The 26540-nt window shown below is 37.4% G+C and overlaps 2 protein-coding genes across 5 annotated transcripts in view; one reads left to right on the top strand and one right to left on the bottom strand.

Moving 5' to 3' along the window:
- Positions 1 to 7110: 7110 nt before the first annotated feature.
- Positions 7111 to 7425, top strand: LOC140167717 (uncharacterized). Its single transcript, XM_072191013.1, has one exon. The coding sequence runs from the start codon at positions 7111 to 7113 to the stop codon at positions 7423 to 7425; it is 315 nt and encodes a 104-aa protein (XP_072047114.1).
- A 6619-nt stretch (positions 7426 to 14044) lies between these two features.
- The window catches only part of LOC140168425 (fibronectin type III domain-containing protein 5b-like), a 117790-nt gene continuing 105294 nt past the window's right edge, over positions 14045 to 26540 (bottom strand). For 2 of the 4 annotated variants that reach the window (XM_072191818.1, XM_072191817.1), the window contains 2 exons: positions 21146 to 21404; positions 14752 to 14865 (listed from right to left, as the gene is read on the bottom strand). In XM_072191818.1, the coding sequence (XP_072047919.1) occupies positions 21187 to 21404 (218 nt within the window). In that variant the 3' untranslated portion in view covers positions 14752 to 14865; positions 21146 to 21186. Of the gene's footprint in view, positions 14866 to 21145; positions 21405 to 26540 lie in introns of all 4 variants that reach the window. The other 2 variants (XM_072191815.1, XM_072191816.1) reach the window with 1 other exon arrangement.

The following is a 26540-nucleotide window of genomic DNA, read 5'->3' as shown; positions in this document are numbered from 1 at the left end:
GAGTATCCAGGGCCCGATCCAGGAGGAGTGGGGTGGGGGAGCTGCCCCACAGAAATGTTCACGGATGAAAATGGGGACGGCAAACAGTGTACTTCGGTTATATCTATAAATGCGCTTTTATAAATACGCACGTGACCCATGGGCACGGCATACCAAGACCTGCAAGCGTGACCAAATCCTCATGCATTGACCACTATTCAGAAAGGGACAGGAACTCTGTAGATAAATATCATCAAATTTAGTATTAATTGAATTGCAAAATTATTACATATTTTGCAATTCCGAGTTTTTAATATGTTATGAAAAACAACATTTTGAAAGTATTTGACGACGGAAACGTTTACAATATAATCACAAGTTGAACAAAATAGACAATTTTGCTGCACAACTGTCTCATGTAGTTCAGCCTTTGCATTCATATGTATAAGAAGACCACTCGCTATATAGAAGGTCACTTCTAAACTTGTCTATAAGCTGTTGTGGCAGCGCGGAGGTGGTCACGTGCGCATTTATAAAAGCGCATTTACCGAAGTACACTGGCAAAGAGTAAAGCGTGACTAAAAAGGAGGAACAGTGCCTAATTTGCATAAATTCAAAATGGCCGGTTATGCAGCGGGAGAAAATGATGCACCAAAAGACTTCTATTGGACTTTGATTTTGCAAAATTTTAAACCCTCCGGTGTATGGCTAAACATAATATTCCCCCCTTTTCGCTTCTACTTGGACACCCAACGCTATATCTTTCAAGCAATAATTTATATAATAGTGAAAACATGTCCACGAATGGCTGTAATTTGGCTTTAATTTCACCAATTTTCAAAATGTTGAACCAAATCGCTTAAATCGGGCCTTCATTTTGCAAATGTTTCTCACTTCTCAGGAGGAACAGATATCTGGGTATGGGCCCAAGGGGAAGGAGCGAGCAGAAGAGCCCTGGATTTCATCTTTTTAGAATGGCTATAAGAAATCAGTGATTGGTTCTGCACACGTATGAGCCGGACAAGGCTGTTTCCTGTCACCCACCAGCTTTAACATCTATCTTGAATACGTACATCATGATCAGCTGATGATGGAAGCATTGGATGGTTTTGAAGGGTCAGTCAGCATTGATTGAAGAACCGTCACCAATCTTCGATTTGCTGCATACTGCAGTTACTGTCCGTTTTCCTATACACAATACACAGTGCTCTCACCATTGACGCGTGACCCCTACAAATGATGTACGTTGCAAGAATGGGCACTTGCCTAGTTAACATCACTGTGTGAAAAATAACCAACCAATATGTTAGCTATTCTCCAAACTTCTAGCAAATATTAGAGTCATGCGGTAGCATGACCAGCAAGTTTTTAAAAAAAACGACTGATAAAGAAGAATAAACAGATGCACCGCAAGACTATATTTACACGAAACAAAACGCTATTGTTCTAAGATATTTTTCGCTGGGTACAAAATATATCTAAAACCATGCTAAATCTTACTTACTGTCCAAAGTGTAATATTTTAATAACTCATTAATTCAAAAATTTACACCAATCTTACAGTCAATCCGATTGCTTGATAATAAACAAACATTCTTGCTTTATTTCACGAGGTATTTCATAGCCAAAATTAGTGGCAAATCATAGATAAATCATACTGATATCCAGAATCTTTCGACACTGCTACAGCCATACATGGCTGTCACTATCGCACTACTTTGTGAGATTCACATTCAAAATATACCCTAGCATTTTCCTGGATACCCTACATACAAATTCTGGATCCCATTCTCCAAAAAATCAAGTTTTTCACAATTCTTTTATTCTTTCCGGACCACAGCATATATTCATATTAATAAATACTCCACTTTCACACGTCGTTTATATCGGAACGTCCCCGTGGCGAAGTGGTTAAGGCCGTGGACTTCTGATCCATTTTGTAAAATTTTGCTCAAGTTCGAAACTTCCCACCACTTTTTTTTAAATGTTTTATTAACCAATTTATTGTCATAAATAAAAAATAACACCATTTCGAACATCCATTGCTATTGTGATATTATATTTTTTTCATCAAACAAACATGTTTGATATTTTATTCACATTTAGGCCTAGGCCTGGGCCCTAATTTCACCCTCCAGATTAGTCACGATTATCGCACTTTCAGTTTCCCACGCGTTTGAACGGGAATTGGATTGCGAACTTTTTAGATGTCTAGTGAGCAAATTTTTTCAATATTTTGAGAAAATGATGTCAAATTTTCTATTCTGTATTGTTTGGTAATAATGTTTTTTGCCAATAGTATGTTTAAAGTTGTAATTTTGTGTTTTTGATCGCAAAGATCGGATATTTTCGTTCCCGATTCGAATTCTGAACCCTTCGCAAGGGTGCCGATTTCGGCAGAACTTTGACGATAATTTTGCCTTTTTGGACACTAAAATGCTTTCGATCCTTAATATACAATACGGTTGGTACCACTTTTATATACATTGATGAAATTTTAAAGATTTTTTTCAAGTTTCTAACCGGCGCAAATCGTTAAGTGTGTATTTCCCATTGACATCCAAAATGGCGTAAGCCAGTCCTCAATATACATAGGTACGGCGTATATAGGACTGGCAAGCGAGTCTACTCCAGATGCTATCGCCATGCCTGACTATCATGACATCTTCGTCATTTAAAACACATTTATCAGTGGCTCTGCAGCTCAGACTGAAATTATTTTTGGAATAAATATTATAAATTGTCACAACAACTGCCGCTGAATATTGATATCTAACTAGATTTCCCCACAGGGCTATAAAGAACCACAAACCGCGAAATTTGGATATATACTTGATTGCCCCGCAGGGCTATAAAGAATTACACACCACGAAATATGGATATCCAACAAGCTTAAACTATAAATTAGCTCTCGATAGAGGGCAGGGCTTGATAAAGGAAATTAATATCACAAACCGCGAAAGATCGCCGACAACCGCCGCTTAATAGGGATATCGAACTAGAATTTGTCCCGCAGGGCTACAAAGACCCACAAACCGCGAATTTTGGATATCCAACCAGATTGCCCGCAGGCCTATCGATTATAAAGAACCACAGACCGCGAAATATGGATATCCAACAAATTAAGACCACAAACCGCGAAAGATCAACAACAACTGCCGCTCAATATTGATATCCAACTAGATTGCCCCGGCTATAAAGAACCACAAACCGCGAAATTTGGATATCCAACTATATTGCCCCGCAGGGCTACAAAGAATCACACTCCACGAAATATGGATATCCAACAAGCTTAAACTATAAATTAGCTCCCGATAGAGGTCAGGGCTTGAAAAGGGAAATTAAAATCACAAAAACCGCGAAAGATCGCCGACAACCGCCGCTTAATAGGGATGTCCAACTAGATTGCCCCGCAGGCCTACAAAGAACCACAAACCGCGAAATTTGGATATCTTGCCTACTCGGGGCATTTAGACGCTTCCGTAGTATAGGCTTAAATATATGCGCATTTACCAGTTCCGACTTGAAGTAGGCCTATATCGGACTTACTCTCTGCGTCTCTCTGGCATTGTCAACATTGGGTGTGTGTTGTTCATATTTACATTTTCTTTACATATTTACGTTGCCTTGATTAATTAAAATATATTAAAATGTATATTGATCATTGTGTACGCCTCTTAACATTACAGTCACGCGTAACGAGCAAGTTTTAAAAATAAACGACTGATAAAGTTTTGTTTAATTATTTATTGTCATGAATCAAGAATTGCAACTTCAAACATTTATTTTTCGTTTTATTCGTTTTATGGAGCACTTCCTAACCTGATGACTTTCCAAGCTTGGAACTGCTTGGCTACATTCATAAAAAGAAAAGAAATCTACCAAAAAACGTTGACAACGTAAAGAAATCAGCAAGTTTAAAAAACCCACCTCGGCTCACTTTTTGAAACTTGGTCCCATTTTAATTTTGAACACCAATCATGCCAATAGCAAATCAGTGTTTTTATTTTATTTCAACAGAACACAGCGTTTCCAACAAGATTACAAGCCTACTTGTTATTCGTTTAATTGAATCATTAATCATGATTATTATAAAACAAAACACAATGGGGATATATTGGCTTACCATGCAAGAACAAGATTATAACCTTTCAGGTCGTTCCAGAAAACTTACAAATTAATATCGCTTCTGTACATTAAAGATACATAACACTTCTGGAAATGTTTGAAATTTATATAAATATGATAAAGTTTAAATTAGTACCTTTACAAATGGGACCAAGTTTCAAAAAGTGAGCCGAGGTGGGTTTTTAAACTTGCTGATTTCTTTACGTTGTCAACGTTTTTTGGTAGATATTTCTCTAACATGACCTAAAATTACAGCTAGGTTAGATGTTCAGAAATAGTCGCACTTTTGTAAAATATGAGTGAGGGCAAGGCATAGCTAGCCAACTCCCCGTGTTAATTGAATGGAGATTTGACCGAAAATATTGGTATCGGACCGCTCACTTCTGAAGGATGCCACAAAAAACGGTACAAGCTACATCTTAACTATTCTCTGGCAATCATCATGATGAGTTTCTTATATAGTATGCCGAAATTGGGTACTGTAGGTGATTGACAAAGGGTCGCACTTTTCTGATAAATAAGTGACGATGTTGACTCTAATCCCCTTGGTGTCTCGTGCGGTGTGCCGCAAGGCAGCATTCTTGGTCCCCTTTTGTTTCTTTGCTATGTGAATGACATGGCCAGCAGTGTCGACTGCAAGCTTCTGCTCTACGCTGATGACAGCGCTCTTTTAGTGTCTGATAAAAATCCGGGGCACATTGCAGAGAGACTTGGTAAAGAGCTTGACTCATGTAGACAGTGGCTTATAGACAATAAACTTTCTTTACACCTTGGAAAGACGGAGTGCATGCTATTTGGTACAAAAAAAAGACTCAGGAAAGTTAATTCATTTTCTGTTTCTTGTGGTGGTCAGAAAATAACATCCTCCAAGGTTGCAAAATATTTGGGGTGACCCTTGATGAAACACTGAATGGGGAGTCAATTGCCCAAGATATTATTAAAAGGCTAGCGCACGGTTGAGGTTCTTGTATAGACAAGCTGGTAATTTAAACTTAACCACTCGTAAGATACTTTGCAATGCCCTTATTATGTGTTATTATGATTATACATGCTCTTCATGGTATTCCTCTCTCTCACAACATTTTAAGAACAGGCTGCAAACCATGCAAAATAAAGTTGTGCGGTTCATTTTGGATTTGGGACCTCGTGCACACATTGGTCAGGCAGAGCGGAACAAAATTGGTTTGTTGTCTGTTCATGATAGGGTGATTCAGTTGAAACTGAATCAAGTTTTTAAAATCTTCCATGAAAAAGCCCCGGTCTATCTAAGTGCCAATTTTAGTCGTACAAAATCTTTGCATAACTACGGTACCAGGGATAGCTCATACAATTTTGTTGTTCCTAGAAACCACGGTAATGTTAGTCACACCTTTTTTTATAGTGGCATCAAACATTGGAATTCATTACCAAATTCCATCAAACAGATCACCAATTTGACCCAATTTAAAAAAACCGTCAAAAACATCTGATGGATCAAGCCATAAGAACTGAGCAAAGTTCTTTCATTAGGTATTGATGGAGTTTGATCTTTTTCTTTTTGGTCGTAATTTTATGTGCAATATGGGATTTGGGTGTTATTTATTTATTTTGTGCAATATTTTGGGTTCGGGAGTTATTTATTTATTTATTTATTTGGTTCTGTTGCCTGATCTGCTTGTTTCCCCATTTCTTTTTTCTTTAAGGACCCCAATGGAAATAAGCCTCAATTTTATTGAGGCTTTTTGGGCTATCCTTGGTACTCGTCTGGTGTTTACTCCATAATCCATATATTTCGTTGCTATATCTGGTATTTCATGCAATTGACCACATCTTGTATACGTATTTATAATGTATATTTTTTTATCATATGTGCTGTAATATTTTTTATGTGAGTACTGAATAAATATGAATGAATGAATGATGAATGACAGTGAACATGAAATATCAGCGCCCATAAACCCAAGTTAGTAGCTAGTTAGTGGAGGCCGTCACGGGACTGATTATTGATTATTGAAGTGCCTTATTAATAGATACGCACGATTTAGGGCAAGAAAAACAAACCGGGACACTTTTGGAGACATCATCATCATCATCATCATCATCATCATCATCATCATCATCATCATCATCATCATCGACATCATCATCATCATCACTTTCTACATTTTTTCTAAACAACATAGGGCCTACCGTTTTAATAAGATTTTTTTCTTGAAATGCATGTAACTATAATTATTGTTTAGAGCGTGATGAAATAAAACATCACGATTTTCATCACAAAACAAATATAAGAAATCGTTTGTTTTAGAGCGTGATGATGAAATAAAACATCACGATTTTCATCCCGAAACAAAGTAATACATAAGAAATCAATTTTTCGTGAGTGATGAAATAAAACATTAAAATTGTCATCACGAAACAAAGTAATACATGAGAATTCGTTTGTTTTAAAGCGTGATGAAATAAAACATCACGATTTTCATCACAAAACAAAGTAATAGGCCTACAAAAGAAATACATTTTTCGAGAGCGATTAAATAAAACATCACGATTTTCATCACGGAACAAAGTAATACATAAGACATCGTTTGTTTGATTGCAATCAACCGCGACAGTTCGTCTCACACACATAACAATGCACTGCGATCAAATAGGTTGATGACAACATTTGATTGAATGGACTGCACTGCGCCATGATTACGTGCACCGGTTCAAATCCTTTGTTTGGAGCCAATCAATAATTTCACGTACAGCCTCTATGCAAATTAGAGTTTACACACGCTGCAGCTGGGGTAATCGACCGAAGCTGGTTGCCGTTAGTGATCGAATGCATGAGCTTATTTGCTTTACTGAATCGATTTACTGGATTAATTTCCTGTTAACTGGGTTTAATGCCACAAAGGTCGAATCGCCTTTGCCATGGACCATGACTGCATCATGGACAACATATATCTGGTTGCAGGTCAGGCAGAATAACTGAGCACACTGGCAACAAGACAAGAGAAGTGTGCAAAACGTCTTGGCATGCAGATCAGTATAGAGAAGAGTAGAGTCATGATAATGGGATCCAACGAGGAATTGGATGTATCAATTGATGGCGAGAAACAAGAAACTGTGACTCAATTCAAATACCTTGGAGCTGCCACCACAGAGGATGCAAGATCAGTACAAGAAATAAATGTCAGGATTGCTATCTCCACATCATCACTTGCAAAGCTGAAGCCCATACATGTATGGAGGGACAAGAACATTTCCATGAAAACCAGGATGGGGTTACTTCGTGCATTGTTCACATCAGCTTTCCTATATGGGTGCGATACCTGGACGCTAAATGCATAAATGGAAAAACAAATTGAGATGAACTACATGCGCAGCCTACTCCAGGTACATTACACTTCTCACACTTCAAACAAGCAGATAAGGGAACTGATGTTAAGCTATACAGCCTGTCTCAAAAAACGTTGTGCAAATGAAAAGCGCCCTCTATGGCAATTACAAAATACCGTTGTGACATGATGGTTACATCAACATCAAGGGCGCAGTCTTAGCTCTGAAATGCCGTTTGTTCTGTTCAATTGGCTTTTTTAATCTCGAGATATGTTTAGTTAACAACGAAAGGGTAAAATCACAATTGTGCCACTTTTACTAGGGAAGAGGAAGAAGGCTGCACAAGTAAATCAATGATAGCTGATGTTGATGCGTCTAAAGCACTCCCTCCTTCGGGGCTCGTGCATAAGACGCATCATCATTAGCGTGCGTGCATTATTTTGTCTAATTTCTCTCCCAACAAGTAATACGCGTTCATTAACCTATAAGTTAGCAATATTTGTTTGTTTTTTAACATGTCTTGAGTGACAATGAAAACAGTATTTACCATGATAAAATCATTGATATGCACATGTATTTAATTTTACAGCAGAATGTGAAATATATATTTCTCTTTCAATCTGTTTTATGTGGGAAAAGAGAATAATATAATACCTGTATCATGATAAAACAGTCAAAACAGTAAAAACAATTTGTATTGTTGTATAATGATGTATTCTTTTGATTTCACGAAGGAACTCTTGATAAACTTGATGCTATTATTGATTTACATGTACAGTCCAACTGATCTTCCCTAGTAAAAGTGGCACAATTGTGATTTTACCCTATCGTTGTTAACTAAGCATATCTCGAGATCAAAACAAGCAAATTGAACAGAACAAATGGCATCTGAGAGCTAAGACTACGCCCTTGACGTTGATGTAAGCATCATGTCACAACGGTATTTTCTAATTGCCATAGAGAGATGAAGACATGTAAAGGCATGGTTAAATGATATAAAAGACTGGCCTAGACTTTCATCAGCTCATCAGAACAGCTGAAGACAGAGAGCTTTGGAGATCTTGTGTTTCAAGAGCCATCAGTATGTCGCCCCACCGGTGCACCGGCTTCCAAGCTATAGGACATAGATAGATAAGGAATGCACTTCTTTGCACGCAAATATCCCTTAACCCTAGAACTACTGAGCCATATTTTGTAACACAGACTACGAAGGGGGGGGGGGGGGTTGCAACCCCCAATTTTCAATTATAAACGTCATATACCGTTAAATTTGGTACTAATGTATAGCTATGGGTCTCCACATAATGTCGCTATGATTTCATAATGTGAGGGCAGCCATGAAAAAGTATAGACAAAATTGATTTTCGGCTAAAAATTGTTCAAAAATGCAGCTTTTACCGAACTATAAAAGGAAAGGACAACTTTCACCTAACTAACAAGTAAAAAGCCACTAGCTCTTGGAATAATTTCACAAGAGCGAAATGTAAATCACACTAAAAATGAGCGCAAAGGATGTATCTACGATTAGATTAGGTCGTTTGGGTGTAAATGCGTGCGTTTTTTTATGACTGATAAAAAATCTTGGGGTTGTACCAACACCATGTCACGAACCCCCTTCTAGGGTTCTAGGGTTAAGCACAAACAACAGGAAGCAGATTGGAGGATAATAACGAACGAAAAGAACTATTGTTATCAGTTTTTTTTATTATGAAAACAATAGCAAAATTCACATCTGTGTTTAAATATAATAAAATTATATAGTTCAATATTTCTTACATCTTTTAAAACAATAATTTATTACAGAGATTCATCTTACGAATTAATTGTTGACATCTTGAACATAAGATTTACAAATACAACAAGTGAAAGAGTATGTTAATATTAAAATATTCAGTGTTTTAAAATGCAAAATTTGACAGTTTAATTTGTCATGTTTTATGCTTGCATGGCACCATTCAAACATATACATAAGTCAAATGTCATGTGACATTATTGCTAGTCCAAACCGAACAGTTTGCCGCCTTTTTAACCGGTTATTTCAAATGGCTGTCTGCTTTTCAGCAACAAATATTGTATGCAAAAATAACAGTATTGTAATTAATATCAAAAATTGTAGTAGAATTTCATACGTACATATGCTTGTAGACGGAATTATAGGGTTTATGACATTAAAAGCCGGACGGAAAATTAACATTTATGTCAAATTGTCTCCATTTTCCAAATAACTAATGACAATTTTAATGACTTATTCTTCATTTTTAAGTATACACCAACTTAAATTTTATACACTTTCGCTAGGATCACTAAATGGACCTTTAAATCTTACTTATATGAAAGCTTAACGATATTATTAATTTTACACTTCAAATGTTTTCTTGTGGAAGTGTTTCGTCCGGGTGTATCGCCATTTCAAGAGCGTGGAATCTCGTTCCGGAAAGAATGAAATTATTATCATTATTGCTCGAGAGATCCATATTGGTACAAATACTCAATATTAGTTGGCGAAAGCGGGGAGGGGGAACAACACCCCCCTAAATATCTTGTTATTATTTTAATTATTTTGGTATAGCCCTTGATACCAAAGAAAGCCCGATTTTGTCAAACCTTATTTGGGTTTCTTAGAGGGCGTTGAACATGTATCAGAAGCGGGGATCTGCAGGGATGGCGCCTTTCTTTTTTACGAACAGCTCTGACACCCTGATACTCTCAGAAATGCATACAATAAATGTATACATTATAAGAGTCATGGACATAGGCGGCAGAAGCGGGGGGAAGGGGGAACATCACACTCCCTAAAATTTTGCAAGGGGTGGACGTCTCCTCCTAAAAATCACAATAGTAAACAAAATAAAGCAATAATTGCCCTGTGTATTTTCCTTTTTAGCAGGGCGTATTGGTCTCCACTGAAAACCCCTCCATCGATATGACAAGGTACCGCAAAAGCGTGGCACATCCCCGTATACCTTTAAACAAGAAGAAACCCCGGGCCAAATAGGGTAAAATTGCACAACTTTGTGCGCTTCGCGCGCCCTAGCCTGTCAAATGGCCAAACACACATAGTCTGACATTGAACATATTCCAATAAAAGATCCAATTAAACCGGAACTAAATATTCTCGTCCCCTGACCACAATTTTAATGCTTCCGCCGCCACTGCACTGGTCAGGGAATCTTGAGTATATTAGAAAGCGCAAGATTTGGTAATTTGGGAAAAAAATTACAAAAACATATTTTTCCTTTTTTTCCCTTTTTTACAACGTTCAAAATGTGGCTTTCTTGTTGTTTTTTCCCTTAATCTTGAGACTCAATTCCAGGAACATCTTAATTTGTGGATATTGGTCTTAAATGCTGGTACATGCTAAGCAACGTATGGAGTAAGAAGTAACTGAGCATAATTGCAGGATTCCCGACCGTTTGGAGGAGGAAAAGAATACTCACGTAAGGCAATCACACGACTGTTGCTCCGCAGCACTTTGACCAATCGACCATATCACCATCTGAGAAGAGTATCTTGTTTTTGGACCAATGACACTTGTACCTCTAAAATAATATTATAAATCTACCAACACAGGTGAACTCACGTAAAAATTTGGCACTTTTAATGATAGACAAAACTTATGGTCACTGAACCAAAACGAAGTACTGAATTTAAATTTGGTATTATACACTTTTATGATAATAATTTATATGCATTTCGTATCTCTGAACAAAAAGAAGTATTCGTATCATTATGGAGTTATAGGGCCATTATAGTGACATTGATTAAAGTCATAATAATCTTATAATACGATTTTGTTTCTAAATTATTCAAACTTGATTTTTTATTGTAATGTTTACACAATGTCCCAACTTACATCTAAATGGAACCAGTCAAATTCGTTGTGTTTGTCAGGTCAACCGAGCAATTTTGACATAATGTCGTAATTACACATTGAGTATCCCATAGAACTCCATGTTAAACGACCAAAATATCCAGTAGGGTTTCTTTTTATGTACCCTTTTGGTTATACACCACTAATAGGCCTGGGCGATGCACGGAAATACGACGAGGAACTGTTTGTTTGCGCGGCATCTGAAAAGACTGCTTTAAAATCACTGAAATTGACCAAGTTATAGAGCCAAAAAGTACATTTTGGGGTTTGATGCTTGGAAATGGCATATTTTCCCTCATTATATGACATTGTTGTTGTAATTAATAAAATTCATCCGCAGGGCATCGGTTTTTAGTAAATATTCGCCCTACCATATTGTAACTTTCAGCTTCGAGGGCGCACTTCCATTTTAAGGTGTTTACGGTTCAATGCAAAACAAGAACGGTCTCAGGTCAACCTATGTTGAGTTTTGGATTATTTGGCATCTAAATCATCTAGTTTCACCCGATATTGGTGGCGTTTAACTGTGAGAGTTCTGAATGAGAAAATTACGCCCGAAATTAGACATTTTCCCATTGAAATCCGTGTAATAGATAATTAGTGGTGTTGAACCTATATGTGATGCGATCAAGCAAAATCAGTCGGAACTCGGAAATATTGATTTTGAGATATAGCCAAACAAAGGAAATATTTCCTTTTGTTTCCTATTGTTTTGGAAAATCTTTAACTGCCCATATCTTTGGAGCTGGTTGTTCAATTTCAATGGCATTTTCTGCAAAATGTAGCTTGGTAAATGCTTTTTACTATCCTATAAGAAACTGAAAATTTAATATTTCCGAGTTCCGACTGATTTTGCTTGATCGCATCACATATTCGGACAGAAACCTTTCCTGACAGTTATTTCAGTATTTTGAGTAAAGAATAACAAAATTGATAAAAATCGTATACATTATGACTTTAATTAACAGGATCATTGTTCAATGTTATTGGTAATTATATTTTCAGTTACGAATAACACGGTTTTATGCCTGTAATCTCCTTGAAAATTCGTGGATTTTCTTTATAATTCACAATATGTGAAAATTAATATATATATTATCAATATATGGGCCTATTCCAAGCAATGAACGAGTCTTGTGTTTCTTGAAAGTTGAAATAAAAACAATTCGCTTTTATTTTTGCACTGTTTTGGTATAACCCCTGTGTGTATAGGGATTTACGTCACGGGCCGGGGTGTTTGCACAGGAGGGTGAAAGTGCATAGGAACAATGCCGGAAACTACGTCACGCTATTGTTCGACCTAGGCTACATATTCTTTAACGCATGCGTGTTCGTCAATACAGCTTTAGTCTCCTCCACCTTCGCAACACGGTACGTGGAGTGTCTGGAATCACACTGACGGCGGAGGCGAATACTAGCTGGTCAGACAGTTTAATTTTATCAAGCATATAATACCTGAACAATCACCGTCATTTGATCGATTTACTACAGAATATATTGCATATTCAAAATATAATTTTAATATTGTAAACCTGTTAACTTATATATTTGTGTACTAAAGTATAAGGACACGTGAATAAAATCATGTCGAAGACAAAATGGCCGCTAATCCGCCTATTGTCTAGACCTAGGATACATATTTCGAATGATCCCTGGTTTGCATCACATGCGAACGCAGGAAGTATGTGCTTACACATAAAATTCGGGATCAGACCATGGTCAGCACGTCCTTTTGTGGCATTTTTGCGTGTAATTCGAGGAGTTCATAATAATTGTATTTATGCCAGTGGCGGCGCTACAGGGGAGGGATCCCCCCCCAATATTTTTCTTGCCCCCTCCCAGTTTTCCCCCACCCACATTTTAGGCAAAACACCCACAATTACGTAATTTCTACTTTTTGCAGCAAATTTGGGCAAAATGTGTCGATTTTGCTCCCCCTGATATTCACTTTTTTCCCCAATGTTCCCCCCGAAAAAAGTTCCTGGTGCCGCCACTGATTTATGCTAAAGTTTTATCACACACTTTAACATTCCTGACGGTGTGTACAGTTTTGCCACACTTCACACACTGCTTTTTCCGTCTCCTCGTTTTTCTGAGGTGTACTCTACAGGGGTGTGTGTGTCGGGGCTGCGGCGTAGCCAGGGGCAGGCGAGGCGCCCGGAGAGGCATAGTGCTCCCCCAACAAATTGTCAGGTTTAAAATGTAGACGGCAAAGAGAAAAGTGTCCTTGATGACGAAAAATGAGACAACAAATTGACAAATGAGAACGAAATTTTGGCTTTTCCCCATGATCCTGGGTACGCTACTGGTTATGGGGTGCTTGTGTAGTGCCAGTGGTCAACATTGGGGAGATGACATGTATGTATAGGGCTATTATGATCCCTTTTTTCTATCTCCATATTTTTTTCGAACACATTAACTGCAACCCTTATTTTCTTATTCGAGTAACTTTCACATGTCATATAGGTCTATTTCTTTTTTAATACAACCATTTAGAACTATTTAATATTCGAGGCGTTCTGCAGGACTGTTATAGCTATAACGCAAAGACGCCATTTAAATCAAAGTCATGTTCTCACCCAATGCCTCCCCAATTTAGGTCCACAAATTTGTCATTCATCCAAAGGCCCATATTTGTTATTTTTTTGTCTCACAGAATGTGTGTGTATGTGAGTGGGTGTGTGCGTTTCCTGTTTGGTTTTGTTTGTTTATTTGTTTGCTTGTTCGTTCCGTCGTTTGCTCGCTATGACATTTGCTGGATTTGTTTGTTTGTTTGTTTGTTTGTTTGTTATAACAAACCTGTCGGCGTCCCCATAATAAAGTCAATTCGCCTTGAAGTGTGTTGTAAACTCATTCCGGGAAATTGTACTCAAAATCGGTTTATTTTTGTACTCAATCCAATGGCGCAAATGTTAAAATGTTTAATTTAAGAATTGAAGCACGTTTTTGGCTCAAAACTAGACAAACAAGTGAGATAACATCAAACTTCAAACCGAACTAATTTATCCTGATTGATTTTGCATAGAGACGAATCACTTTTTTCCTGTTAGCATCTTAAAAAGTAACGATCTCTACAATCGATCATAGAGGGCGCCGGAATCGATAATTGAAAGGGACATCTCAGCGAAGCATTACATAATTATAACGAGGGCAATCTGATTCCTGCTCTCTATATATAGTAGTTCAAGTTAATTGTTTTTCAAAATAAAATTAAATATGCACGTGCTTTTTGTTCGTGTACCAAACCGATGGCGTTAATCATTAAACCGTCGTATCCATCACAGCTCTTGTTCCACCATCCACGTCTGTCTCTAATATAACAACTGGTGGCGCTTTCTTTGATCGTCTCAATCGCATATCTTCAAATCGACGACTTAACGTTTTCCTTCGTTTTCTAAAAGTCTCCTGGTTGTAACTGATCCTCGCTGCATACGGTAGAAACATTCTAATGATCCCCCATTGTTTGAAGAACCACACAATGAGGCTAATCCACAAGATTCCCACAATGCAAAGCACCACGATTTTGCCGGGTCGCCATCTTTCTGGACGCTTCCCGCCACGAGAGGGCGGAATTATATAATCTGTAAAATAATAAAATGTAATGCAGTTAGAGGAATAAACACTAATTTAGGGCACCGCACACACCTACTAGACAGACTTCTTCCCCAATCTTTTAAATGAAACTAAATATAATATAGGCTATTAATTATTTTCGAATAGGAACATAATTTTGCTATTGTTTTGTTGTACACAGAAGTGCAACTTTCGAAACAGATTTTGCATTTTTACAAAAATTGCGCGTGTTTGGGGTTTGTCATAAATAATATTGATAATAGATGTTTTACATACAAACATAACAAATAAAACGGGAATTACGGAAGTCATCAATCATTACTTCATATGAGCCTCGGGTTATAGAATCTGTATCTCGGCTGCATTTTATTTGGGTGACATTGACAGGGATATGCATTGCCCTCTTTTGTTCAGTATTAGGAGAACAACTCATTAGACCGAAGGGTTATTTGTTTCGAAAAGGGTTAAACTTATAGGGGTTAGGTCATTTTAAGCTTAGGGGTAACTTCAATTTCAATAGGATTATAGTGTTAGGATTGGGGTTAGGCAGGGATTAGGGTCAGAATTATGATTAGAGCCAGGTTCTATGGTTATGGTTAGTTTTATGATTAGGGCTTAGGTTATATGTTAGTGTTAGGGTGAAGCTTAAGATTTATATTATTGGGTTTTCGGACTTCGGACTATTGATCTGCAACCAGTATTAGAGTCAAAACATTATCGCATGCTCCATGTTGTGTTCTGGAATCAACACAAACATTGTCTATGAGCTTTAATATACTACAACACACGGCCCGGATGGTACCGAATTAAATACATCTTTATTTTCCATCATTTTAACATGTTGTCTGATTACACTTGTCTACATTTTACATGTTATCGTTCATCGTAATAATGCTCGTCAGTCATTATCGATTCATATCGTGTAATAATGATAGATGACTATGGGAAACACACAGGGAAGTAATAGTAGAAAATACAGGTATAGAGATACAAACCGCAATTTAAATTCAAAACAATATTATAGAGCCTATATTTTCGTTTTTGTAACAAAACAGAAAAGTACATTTTTTAAAACTTACAATGCACAGATTCCATTCATATTACGCCGCAATTGCTTTGCAGTGCGGTGCGGTGAGATGCCGCACTGCATCGTACTGCAAAATACCGTACTGCATTACGGTATCGCAATAAAGTTAAATACATTCTAATAGGAAATGCGACGAGTTGCGTTGAGTTCCGGTAAAAAGTAATCGATATATCGGGCACGCAACGCACCGCAACTTAAGTCCGTTCATACTACGCCGCAATTGCTTTGCGGTGCGGTTCCGATATATCGATTATTTTTTGCCGCAACTCAACCCCGAACTCAACGTAACTCGTCGCATTTCCAATACCGCAATGCAGTATCTTGCAGTACAATGCAGTGCGGCACCGCACCGCACCGCACCGCAAAACAACTGCGGCGTAGTATGAACGGACCTAAGTTGTGCGGTGAAATATACGTTAAATGGATGCAATTCACAGATCATAATACCGGTTAAGATTTCAAACATATCAAAGCCTAGGCCATACCATACTAGTAGTCGCAGCGTGCGATTCAAAAATCGCCAGTGACCAAACGCTGGTAGCGTTTACACAGTCGCTACCAGCGTCCAGTCGTGGCCAGCGACATTCGATTTGATGCTACGCCATGCTAGCGAATATCGATCATATAAATGAATCCAATTTCACGCATTCCTACACCTCAATGGCAGCCATAGCTGGGTCCCCGCTGGGTCTATCCCACCTGAAATGTGGAATGATGCGGCCTTCGCTGGAATTTGAAACTGCATTCCATCACCCGTGTTACACGTAGACAAAAGAATGATGAAAGTTTACAACACAATATGATACAACAAGCTGCTTTAATTCACCCAATTGGGCAGTCACAAAACCAGTTTGGTGCGCCGGGGACCCAGTAATGGTCGAATGAATTCTGACCATCACAACTTGGCTCGTTGGATTCGTCTATATCGGCAAGCGCCTTTCCAAGAAGGAACGGAAGTACGGTAAAAAAACAACAACGCTACGCTACTAGCGATTGTTTAGTATGATGTGGCCTGTACTTGTAACACTAAACCTATATAATATTCAATTGTGACTTTGACAATTCCATTACTTTTTTCAAGTCACATCGATATTCCAAAACCATTAGAGTCATAGTGTGCAAAAACATGAAGGGATTCAGATAAAGGTCGGTTTTACAGTGACCCATATTAAACTAAAACATGACCACGAAGAAAAGAAAACAACCAAAGCCAAGAAAAGAAAAGTACACGAGCCGGTTTAATGCAAGCAACCCGTCGACATGTCAAAATCCATAAATGGGGAAATATGATCCAGCACTATGCAACATGCAGTCATCATGGTCACATATAGCTAGGGTGATCCAAAAACAACTTGACTCAATTTCAACGGTTAATATCTCAAAGTTGGAAAGTCTGAAATTGACGTTACATATTTTGAAAGAACGTTTTTAGATTGTTCGAACATCAAAATGTCAAAAGGTCAAAATTACATTTGTCCACACATAAGCTTATGTGATGTGTCATCAGGGGTGAAAATGCCGAGCTTCGGGTGAATCCCAATTGATTCCCCCAAAATAATCTGGCAAGAAACAAGTTAACTTATTTCGCGTGAGATAGGCATGAATTTAGGAGAACTGATTCTTTCAACTAAGGTTAGAAGAATCGTTGTTAGAATCGATTCTCTGATTCTTGCCAAATTTGCATCCCTGTGTCATTATGGAATTACAAACAGCGTTGCGTTAAGCCTTCATGCATGTATAAATCGTTTTCTTTTCTTTTTACAAGATTAACTTATTTTATGGTGTTATATAAAGTTGGTGAAGCAAAAAATGATGTGTGAGTACTGTCAGTGGTTTTATTTTACAATATAAAATTATTTGTAACAGCAGAATGAGTACCCAATTCACCCAACAGACACCGCTAATGCCCAGTAACCAGTGAAAACTCTCTCAATATAAATAGTGGGTAAAGTGTTAGGTATCAAGAAGCAGCTGGACTGGTTACTGGTTTAGGACAACTATATTGACGCCTTCGGTTGGTCAACGTTACGTTAAATTTACGCAAGGTTTTAACATACCCTGCGGGGCCATTATATATTGGAACTACATTACTTGCAAGTCCGCACTATGGGAGTTTCCGGCCTCAGCCCTGGTGGGCTTGCGGATTTGATGTTTTTAAGCCCTGACGGGCAGGGGCCCAGTATCAACAAAAATATCAAGGCCACAAGCTCTGCAGGGCTGAAACCGGAAACTTCCATAGCACTTGAAGACTTGCAACTAATGGAGTTCCAATATTTATGGACATAAAAACCACTGAACCAATACCGGGCTTGTTTGTACTCATTTTGATGCATTTTTGATGCTTATTCCAAATATGGTCATGAAAAAATGTGTGAATTTTGATTATTTTTTTAAAACTTGTCGTCTGCATTCGACACCCACGCGGAGAGAGTTAATTCTCAAAGGCTTTCGGGAAAATATGAGAAATTCGTGTTATGTTCCTCTGCAGAACTGGAACCACATATTGAGTTTTCATGCGCTATAGGAGGAAAAGAAAATCATTTGCAATTTAAAATGTTTTCTTATTTTGAAAGAATCAAAACCCTGAAAACATATTTCGAGCTTACACAAGTTTACACAAGATAATGAGACATGAGAACCTCATTACACACACAAGCAAAATACAAGACTGAGTAAATATGAGATATTTAAGAATGTGTGATATAAGTCATAGAATATATCTATTTTAAGGGCAAATGAAAATAAGAGTAGGCACTACATCTGAAAGACACACACACGTAAATTGAATACGACAACCATTGTAGCAACAGAGTTATGGATAATCAAATCATTAAATTTGTAGAAAATGAAAGCTTATCTTCTTCTACAGGCTCCCAGAATACCGTAAAACCCCGTCTACAAGCATATAGTGTGCTTCTGATGAAAGCTACATTAATCCAGTCGTCATTATGGAGTTTGAGCAAATAAATTACGGATCCAAGCACATACAAACAAGTATGATTTTAAGACCGATCTATTATATTGGTATATTAACGCTTGCTTCGAATTAATTAAGCTTTTATAAAACACACTATATATGCTTGTAGACGGGGTTTTACGGTATTTACCCATCTGATAAGATGAAGGCATAAGTCTTATGAGATTGTTTGATACACATTTGAAATAGTATTTTCTCCTGGATATTGTCGTTGATTTTGTTTGTTTCACTCACAAGAAACACCCTCGTGTGAGCACAGATCTGTGGCGTCAGACACGATAATAGTTCTCGATACAGAAATAATTGAATATTGTCAATGCGCACATTTTACGCTCCGAAGTCTGCCATTAAAGCGTAATTTAACACAAGTTAATTAAGGTGAGTTAATTAAAGCCTGAAATTCACGAACTGGAAGGTATAATAATTTTGTATTTAGAGTTTGGGTATTTTAACCACCACCTTCAGTGTAGAACTGAACAGCAATCAAATAAAAATGTCGTATTTCCTTTACGGTTTCTTAATACCATCTGTAAAACAATCTTATTCCGACATGTTAAAGGTACATAAGTCGTCAACTTCAAGGACAATGTCCAGATCTATTGGTTGCTGGAATACAAATTTTGTTACAAATCCAAATCGTGAAAACACACAGCAAATAAATGTAGAAGTGAGGAAAGGTTGAAAACAAGTCATCATGCCATAAAATGCAGGATAGATGTGTGCACCATATGCCTAAACATGCTTGCAATTTTATTTAAAAAGTATTCTTAAAATAAATAGTTGCTTATACTTATGCTAATTTAAGTTGATACATGCTGGGAATAATCAACTTATTGCATTGCAATCATGTTCTTGCAGGATTACAGTGATTTAAAGGAAACCCAAGTTCTTAAACCTCATCCACGTTGTATCTGAATGTCATTTGATACTCAATGGCAAAATGGCAATTTCGGGTACAAATTCGTATAAAAATCAATGATAATTGTCCACATCCTTTTATATATGATAAAACTTTGCTTTCTCATTTGACACCCTGTTCGTAAAAATCGAGCAAGAATTGACCAAGATATGCGCCTCCAAACCCTCAAACCCCAAAATCAAAAGTTGCAATTTCAACGATTTTCAATGGGAACGCATCGTTGTATTGCACACAAGCACAACGGGCCAATCAATAAAGCACACAATGTAGGAGGCACATTATTGAATCGTTAACTTTTGATTTTGGGGTTTGCAGGTTTGGAGGAGCATATCTTAGTCAATTCTTGTTCGATTTTCACAATCAGGGTGTCAAATGAGAAACCAAAGACCAATTAACAAAATGTATATTTCAGAATAATCCAAAATTATCAGGTTATTGAACAGCAAGGATGACTCTAACTGACGAGTTTCTTTTTGTGCCTGGTGTAGACCACTTGACATCATTATTTATCAACAAAGGCGAGGGACTAGTCTATCGATATGCTTGAACGAACCCAACACTATTCAATGGCTTTATTGTACTATATGAAATGTGGTGGGCGATTTAAAATACACGTGCCCTGAGCAAACTAAGACACTGCCAATAGTCATAGTTGGCAACCAAATGCAGCATAGGAAGGTCAGGAACTCATATGACTGCACAAGTTAATGTATGTTGACCCAACTGACTCAGTTGAACTAAGTCATGTATGTGACTCACTGAGTCATGTATCTAACTCATCGACCCAACGGAGTCATGTACAGTTTTTCATAGCTATATGTGACAAGCTGTTTAAGTATTCATCTCAGTGACAGGTAGAAAACCTCGGAGGGGGGAGGGCTCGAATTGTGCAGTGAACATGCACACTTTGAGGGAGAGGTCTCGTAAATAGCAATGTGCTGTCATTTTGATTATTATACGTTCCACAACTCACTGTTTGGAGTAACCCTTATTTTTGTACAGGTATTATTATCAATTGACGTGCTCACTGACTCCACACTATGCAGCTAGAGGAGCATGTCCTTCAAAATTGTCATCTAATGAAAAGGCAAGTAATTCATTATTATTATTTAACGTGGATTCAGTTAATAACTATAGTTAGCCATGCTCAAGCCAAGCCATGCTGTGACATACTCTCAATAAAGATGCAACTGCAATTGGAAACTTTCAAGGTGCGCAATGCTATTGTGCTTATTACGAGAGTGCAAGGTGAAAACGGCAAAATACCACACCATGCACACACGAAAATATCAACAACCATCAAACCTTCGATGAAGAAAGAGTCATTTAAACACATGGTCCTCTCATCAAGTTGCGGAGTAGCGTTGACCTTGGTGTTGCCATGATCCAGAGTTTCTTGAATGGATGGGGGATGCAGTCACAACACCTTGCGATGTCATACGTAAGTTCATCTTCTTCCGCCATGTTCGAACGAAATGCATTATGGCACATAGCCACAGTGCGAATACCATGAGTAGTATTACCCCTTTCCCTGCTGAAGCTGTGAAGTCCCGATTTTGATTATCTGAGAAATATTATTTACATGTTTATATTATTCACAGTAGATAATTTGGTGAAGGTTCTACCTTACAGTGCATGAGGCAAATGCAAACATAAAACAAAATGTAGTGCAAAGCAAAAGCGTTACCTTTAGTCAAACATTGTGCTTTCCAGCACAGCACCGGTTCTATGGAAAACAGCCCAATGGGATGGAAAAGCAGCCAAATGTGGTGAACAACAGCTCAATGGGATAGAATAACAGCCAAATGTGGTAAAAAACCAGCCCAATGGGTGAGGAAAACAGCCCAATGGTTTGAACATTTGAACAATGTTAGTCATGCAAAATTAATAATTCCTCCTGTGTTGGATTCATTCTAAGAAGCCTGTTTTTTTTAATGAGTGTGTTAAATATTTACAGCATTCGATTTGTTAGTCATTTAATCACGATAAAGGGTTAAACTACCATTCTTAGTTAAATTTACTTTACTACATCATGTAGACATTGTATAAAATGTACCATAGTGAACATCACTCTCTACTTGTAATTCATCAACAAATACATTAACCTTTTTCAGAAAGAAATGACACAGACAGCTTCTGCGCCAAAATGGCATCTTGCACCTATGCATGCGACAACAAACATGTCCGAGATACAATTTGGTTGAGGACAGACAGGCAGGACAGGAAACAGACAGGAAAACATGGTTAGAATTGAAGTATCACAACACAATTATTCCTCTTCTGCAGTCTTTCTGGGAGAATGTCGCCCAGTACTTGACTAGATTGATAATACAAAGAAGCAGAGGAACGAATATGATGTAGATTGCATTATGGGGAAGGGTAAGCAGGATATATGAATTATTATGGTAGTTTTAGAAAAGAGCCGAATTTATAAATGCTGTTTCAAATGAGAAAACGTGGGTGTTTTAATGTACATGTATTATGATTGACATTTAGTAGAATGAACTCTTTTTGGAGTTTTGGTGGCTCTGAAAAGAGCCGTTCAATACATGTAAAACTTTCTGTGCATAGTTGATAATTATTTGCATATACGCAGTCGTGTGTCTATATGAACATCGTGTGGATTGAAAAGATAAAGATAAAATGGTTTGTATATAATAATTGTTTTTAAGTGCACATTATGCAAGCGGTAGTATTAGATTTATAGCAAAAAGCCTAAGAAATGATTTTCGGCCGTAAAGTTTTATCTCAGCGCAACTCAGCAGACAAATATACAAAATAGAGTAAGAATGATACGGTGCAAACCATGTGGTATGGTTTCTTCAGCAGGTAACACGCAATCACTATAAGCGATGCCAAGTATGAATACTTAGCATCGAAGTTACCTTTATTTTTTTTTAAGATAAACGAACTTTTTTTTTACACAATTGTTTTTCCATAACATTTTGGACAGTTATCTGTATGATTGTTTGATTATTGAAAGTCATCGCCCAAAATGACGAAAGCTAAAGATGTGAGTAAATTTGTGGATTTAATCTAACGTTCACTATTCATGGTAATATTTAGATATCCACGAAAAAGCTTATTCCAAAATTTTCACTTGATTTTGATTGTGAATTTGCGAGTAATGCATGACTAGGCTATATGTGCCGGTTTCTCGAAGCATGGCTGGTGGTCACGCTTCCCGATTAGTCCTTAATACCAGTGCTTACAATTTCACATTCTACACCACCTAAGACAAATCAATAAAATAGATCCACTTATAGTAGAGCTGCTTAGGAAGCCTGACCACAAGCCAAGCTTCGAGAAATCGGGCCATATATAGGCGCCATAGGCATGTGTTGCGATGTATTTGCCATTAAAAAAAAGGGGGTGGGGTGGGTATGACGAAATGTCCATGTAATATTTTAATGAATTTTCAAAAACATTTTCAACAGTCCACTGAGGGTAACCATGCTCACATCTTATAGTGAACTGACCTGTCTATCACAATTAAAACCGATATTTGCGATTCAAAATTAGCATTATTCACAACATATAAATTTCATGAAGCACATGCGGTTTCCATATTTAGTCCAAAAGACGTATACTTGTCCTATTATGCAGATTAAAGTTCACACAAAGCGGTACAACACATAGGTATCATTCGACATTTAGATGAATTTATCCCCGGGGGGGGGCACTTCCATAGTGGATACGCATCATGTGCCTCGGGAATGACCCCCTTTTTCAAACCGGCTTGTACCCAATGACCCCCTTTTTTTTTTTTTGTTCTACCTATTACCCAATGACCCCCTTTAAAAAAATCCATGTACTCAATGACCCCCTTTTTCTATTTCCTGCTATACCCAATGACCCCCTTTTAATTCCCAAATTTAGGTGGTATTTGTGTTCTCCTCCAGAAATAATGAGATTTTTCACATTTCCAAGGTGGCCAAGTTGTTTTTACGCAGTTTGGCACTTATTTATGTGTACTTAATGATACTCTTTTGGCAATCCTGTACTCGATGACTCCCATTTTACTTTTTGTTACCCCAATGACCATCCTTTTTTCAAAGTTTCATACCGAATGACCCCATTTTTATTCAGGTTGTGTACTGAATGACCCCATATTTTTGTAATTGTACATTTGACCTGAATGCCCCCTACTTTTAACATGGCCGAGGCACATCCCTGCCATTTCAGATATGGAGTGCCCCCGGGAATTTATCCTCATGATTATAAACGTAGGGTCATATAAAACAAGTTATGTTGGCTATTCAGTCTTCAGGAATACTAATGTATAAACTGTAAAAAATACTGGTCCCGCATGATTCTGTAAACAATCAAAGATTTGATTTGTATTGTTGTATGATTTCCTAGTAAGCTTGCCTGTGGTTATTATTCTTTTTATGGACAAAATTGAACGGCTGATATTGGCTTGTGCAAATAGAACTTAATTGTTCTTCCTGTGGAGCATACAGGAGCACATTGATATGCCTCATTCGTCACTATTGTCCATGAACTATAAAAAGAACCAAAGAAGCTGCAAAAATCACAAACAAACACGAAATTTGTGAACAGCTCATTAGCCCGAAAGGTCATTAGTTCGAAAGGGGTTAAAATTATGGTTTATGGTATTTTATGTTAGGATTAGGTTTTATGGGTATTTAACGTTAGGATTAGAGATAAGGTTTATAGGATTAGAGTAAGCATTGGGGTTGTGGTTAGTAGTAGGGATACGGTTTTGTTAGGGATATGAAAAGCGTCAGAATTAGAGTTAAAGCCATATTATAACATTTCTGTAAAATAGATTAGTATTTATTTTCCATAAAATGTTAGCTTTTACTGTCAGATATGTCCCTTTTAATTTTGAGCCGAACAAGTGAGGTAAAGCATAGAAAATTGCAATTTACTACTAGCGCCCATGCATGTTACTCCCGCGGTTGTAATACGGTACGGGTGGGTGTGTGTGTATGTGTATCCCGCACGCTGTGTACGTACTGTGCATACGTGTTCGACTAATATTTCCATCGTAATAATAAAACGCCGGTTCCATCGTTTTATTCAAAATCTCGGATTTTGACAAAACTATAGCACCTAAAGTCTTGATGTTTGCAGAGTATCTTTATTGACTAAAGTACATTACAATCGTGTAAAAACCAGAATTTAAAATTTTTTTGAGGACGTTCTCCTCAGCAAATGTTATAATACCGGTATGGCTTTAAATAGGATCAAGTTTCGGGTTAGAATTAGGGTTATGTTTAGAGTTAGGATTAGGGCAATATAGGTTAGAGCTTAGGGCTATGTTGAAGTTTAGGGTTCGGGTAAGGGTAATGGATTATAACTAAGTTAGTGGGGTTCAGGACTAACGACCCTTTGGACTATCGACATTATAACAGAAATTTCACAGAGATGTTCTTTAAGTTTGCGATATTATAGATAATCATTGATAATGTATGTTTGTATTAGGAATGAAAACTACCTAAGAACACTGCATCGTGATGAGATAAGTAGTTGTTAGTAAACATTTTCTAAAACTAACTAAAACTAGAGCTGCTTAGCTGTTCTGTAACTCGAACGATTACTAATGTTCAAATTAAATGAAATACTGGAACTTCTATGTTTCGTTTACACGGCGTAGCGTCCGGTACCATTGGATATCATCACCTGACTAATTCAGACCGATTGGTCACGTGACAGACCGCGATCAAGGAGAGTGTGAACATACCTTTAATTTGGTTCCAATCACCACGCTGGGGGCAAGAACACAAAGACATCAAAATTCATACCTCAGCTAAAAATTCCCATGCACCCTAACAATCAAATTACCAGCTTACCATACTTCACGTTCTTGGCCTTTCTAGGGTTAAAGAAGTAATTTTACATTAACGAATAATATTTCAAGCCTACTATCACGACTATACTAACATTATACGCCGCAAATATAGTCGTGATAGTGGGCTTGAAATGTTATGAGTTAATGTAAAGACAAGCCATGATGCAGTCATGTCTACAGTAGAATTCACCACGAACTTTACAGGACTTAAACCCCATTAAAAGCTATTAAACCAAGATAACACTCATTGAAAACAGCTCAACTGATTAAATCAGATCTTCTCTGGTTGTGCACATGTGTCTGTTTTATATGTGCGGTATCGCAATGAGCTGGTATTATAGCTTCAGTTGGGTAACCGATTATAAAGGAAACGCAAGGAAACAATGGAATGTGGACCTTTGTTCACGAAATGCGACAATGGTCTGCTTTTTGTTAACCAGCATTCTTGAAAATGAGCAACATAATGATTGTTGACTTAACACGGTTTGGAAATAATTTCTTCATATTTTTGGTGTTATCTGTCGTTTACATATCCTTCCTAAAACACCAAAGTACGCATATTTCCAAACATCTAAATTAGCTAAAAATTTAGGACATGTTACAAAACTATATTTTTTAGAAGAGTACTTTTAATATAGGTCGGTTATTTTTCACACAGCGACGTTAACTAGGCAATGTACTATTACCTATAACATACACTAAAACACCAAAGTACGAATATTTCCAAACATCTAAATTAGCTAAAATTTAGGACATGTTACAAAACTATATTTTCTAGAATTTTGGCCGTTAACTAGGCAAATCCCCATACTTCTAACGTACGCTATTTGTAGAGGTCACGCGTCAATGGTAAGAGCACTGTGTATTGTGTATAGGAAAACG

Source organism: Amphiura filiformis, chromosome 13 (genome assembly GCF_039555335.1).
Source record: "Amphiura filiformis chromosome 13, Afil_fr2py, whole genome shotgun sequence".
NCBI lineage: Eukaryota > Metazoa > Echinodermata > Ophiuroidea > Amphilepidida > Amphiuridae > Amphiura > Amphiura filiformis.
This window is presented reverse-complemented; position numbering and strand designations above follow the sequence as displayed.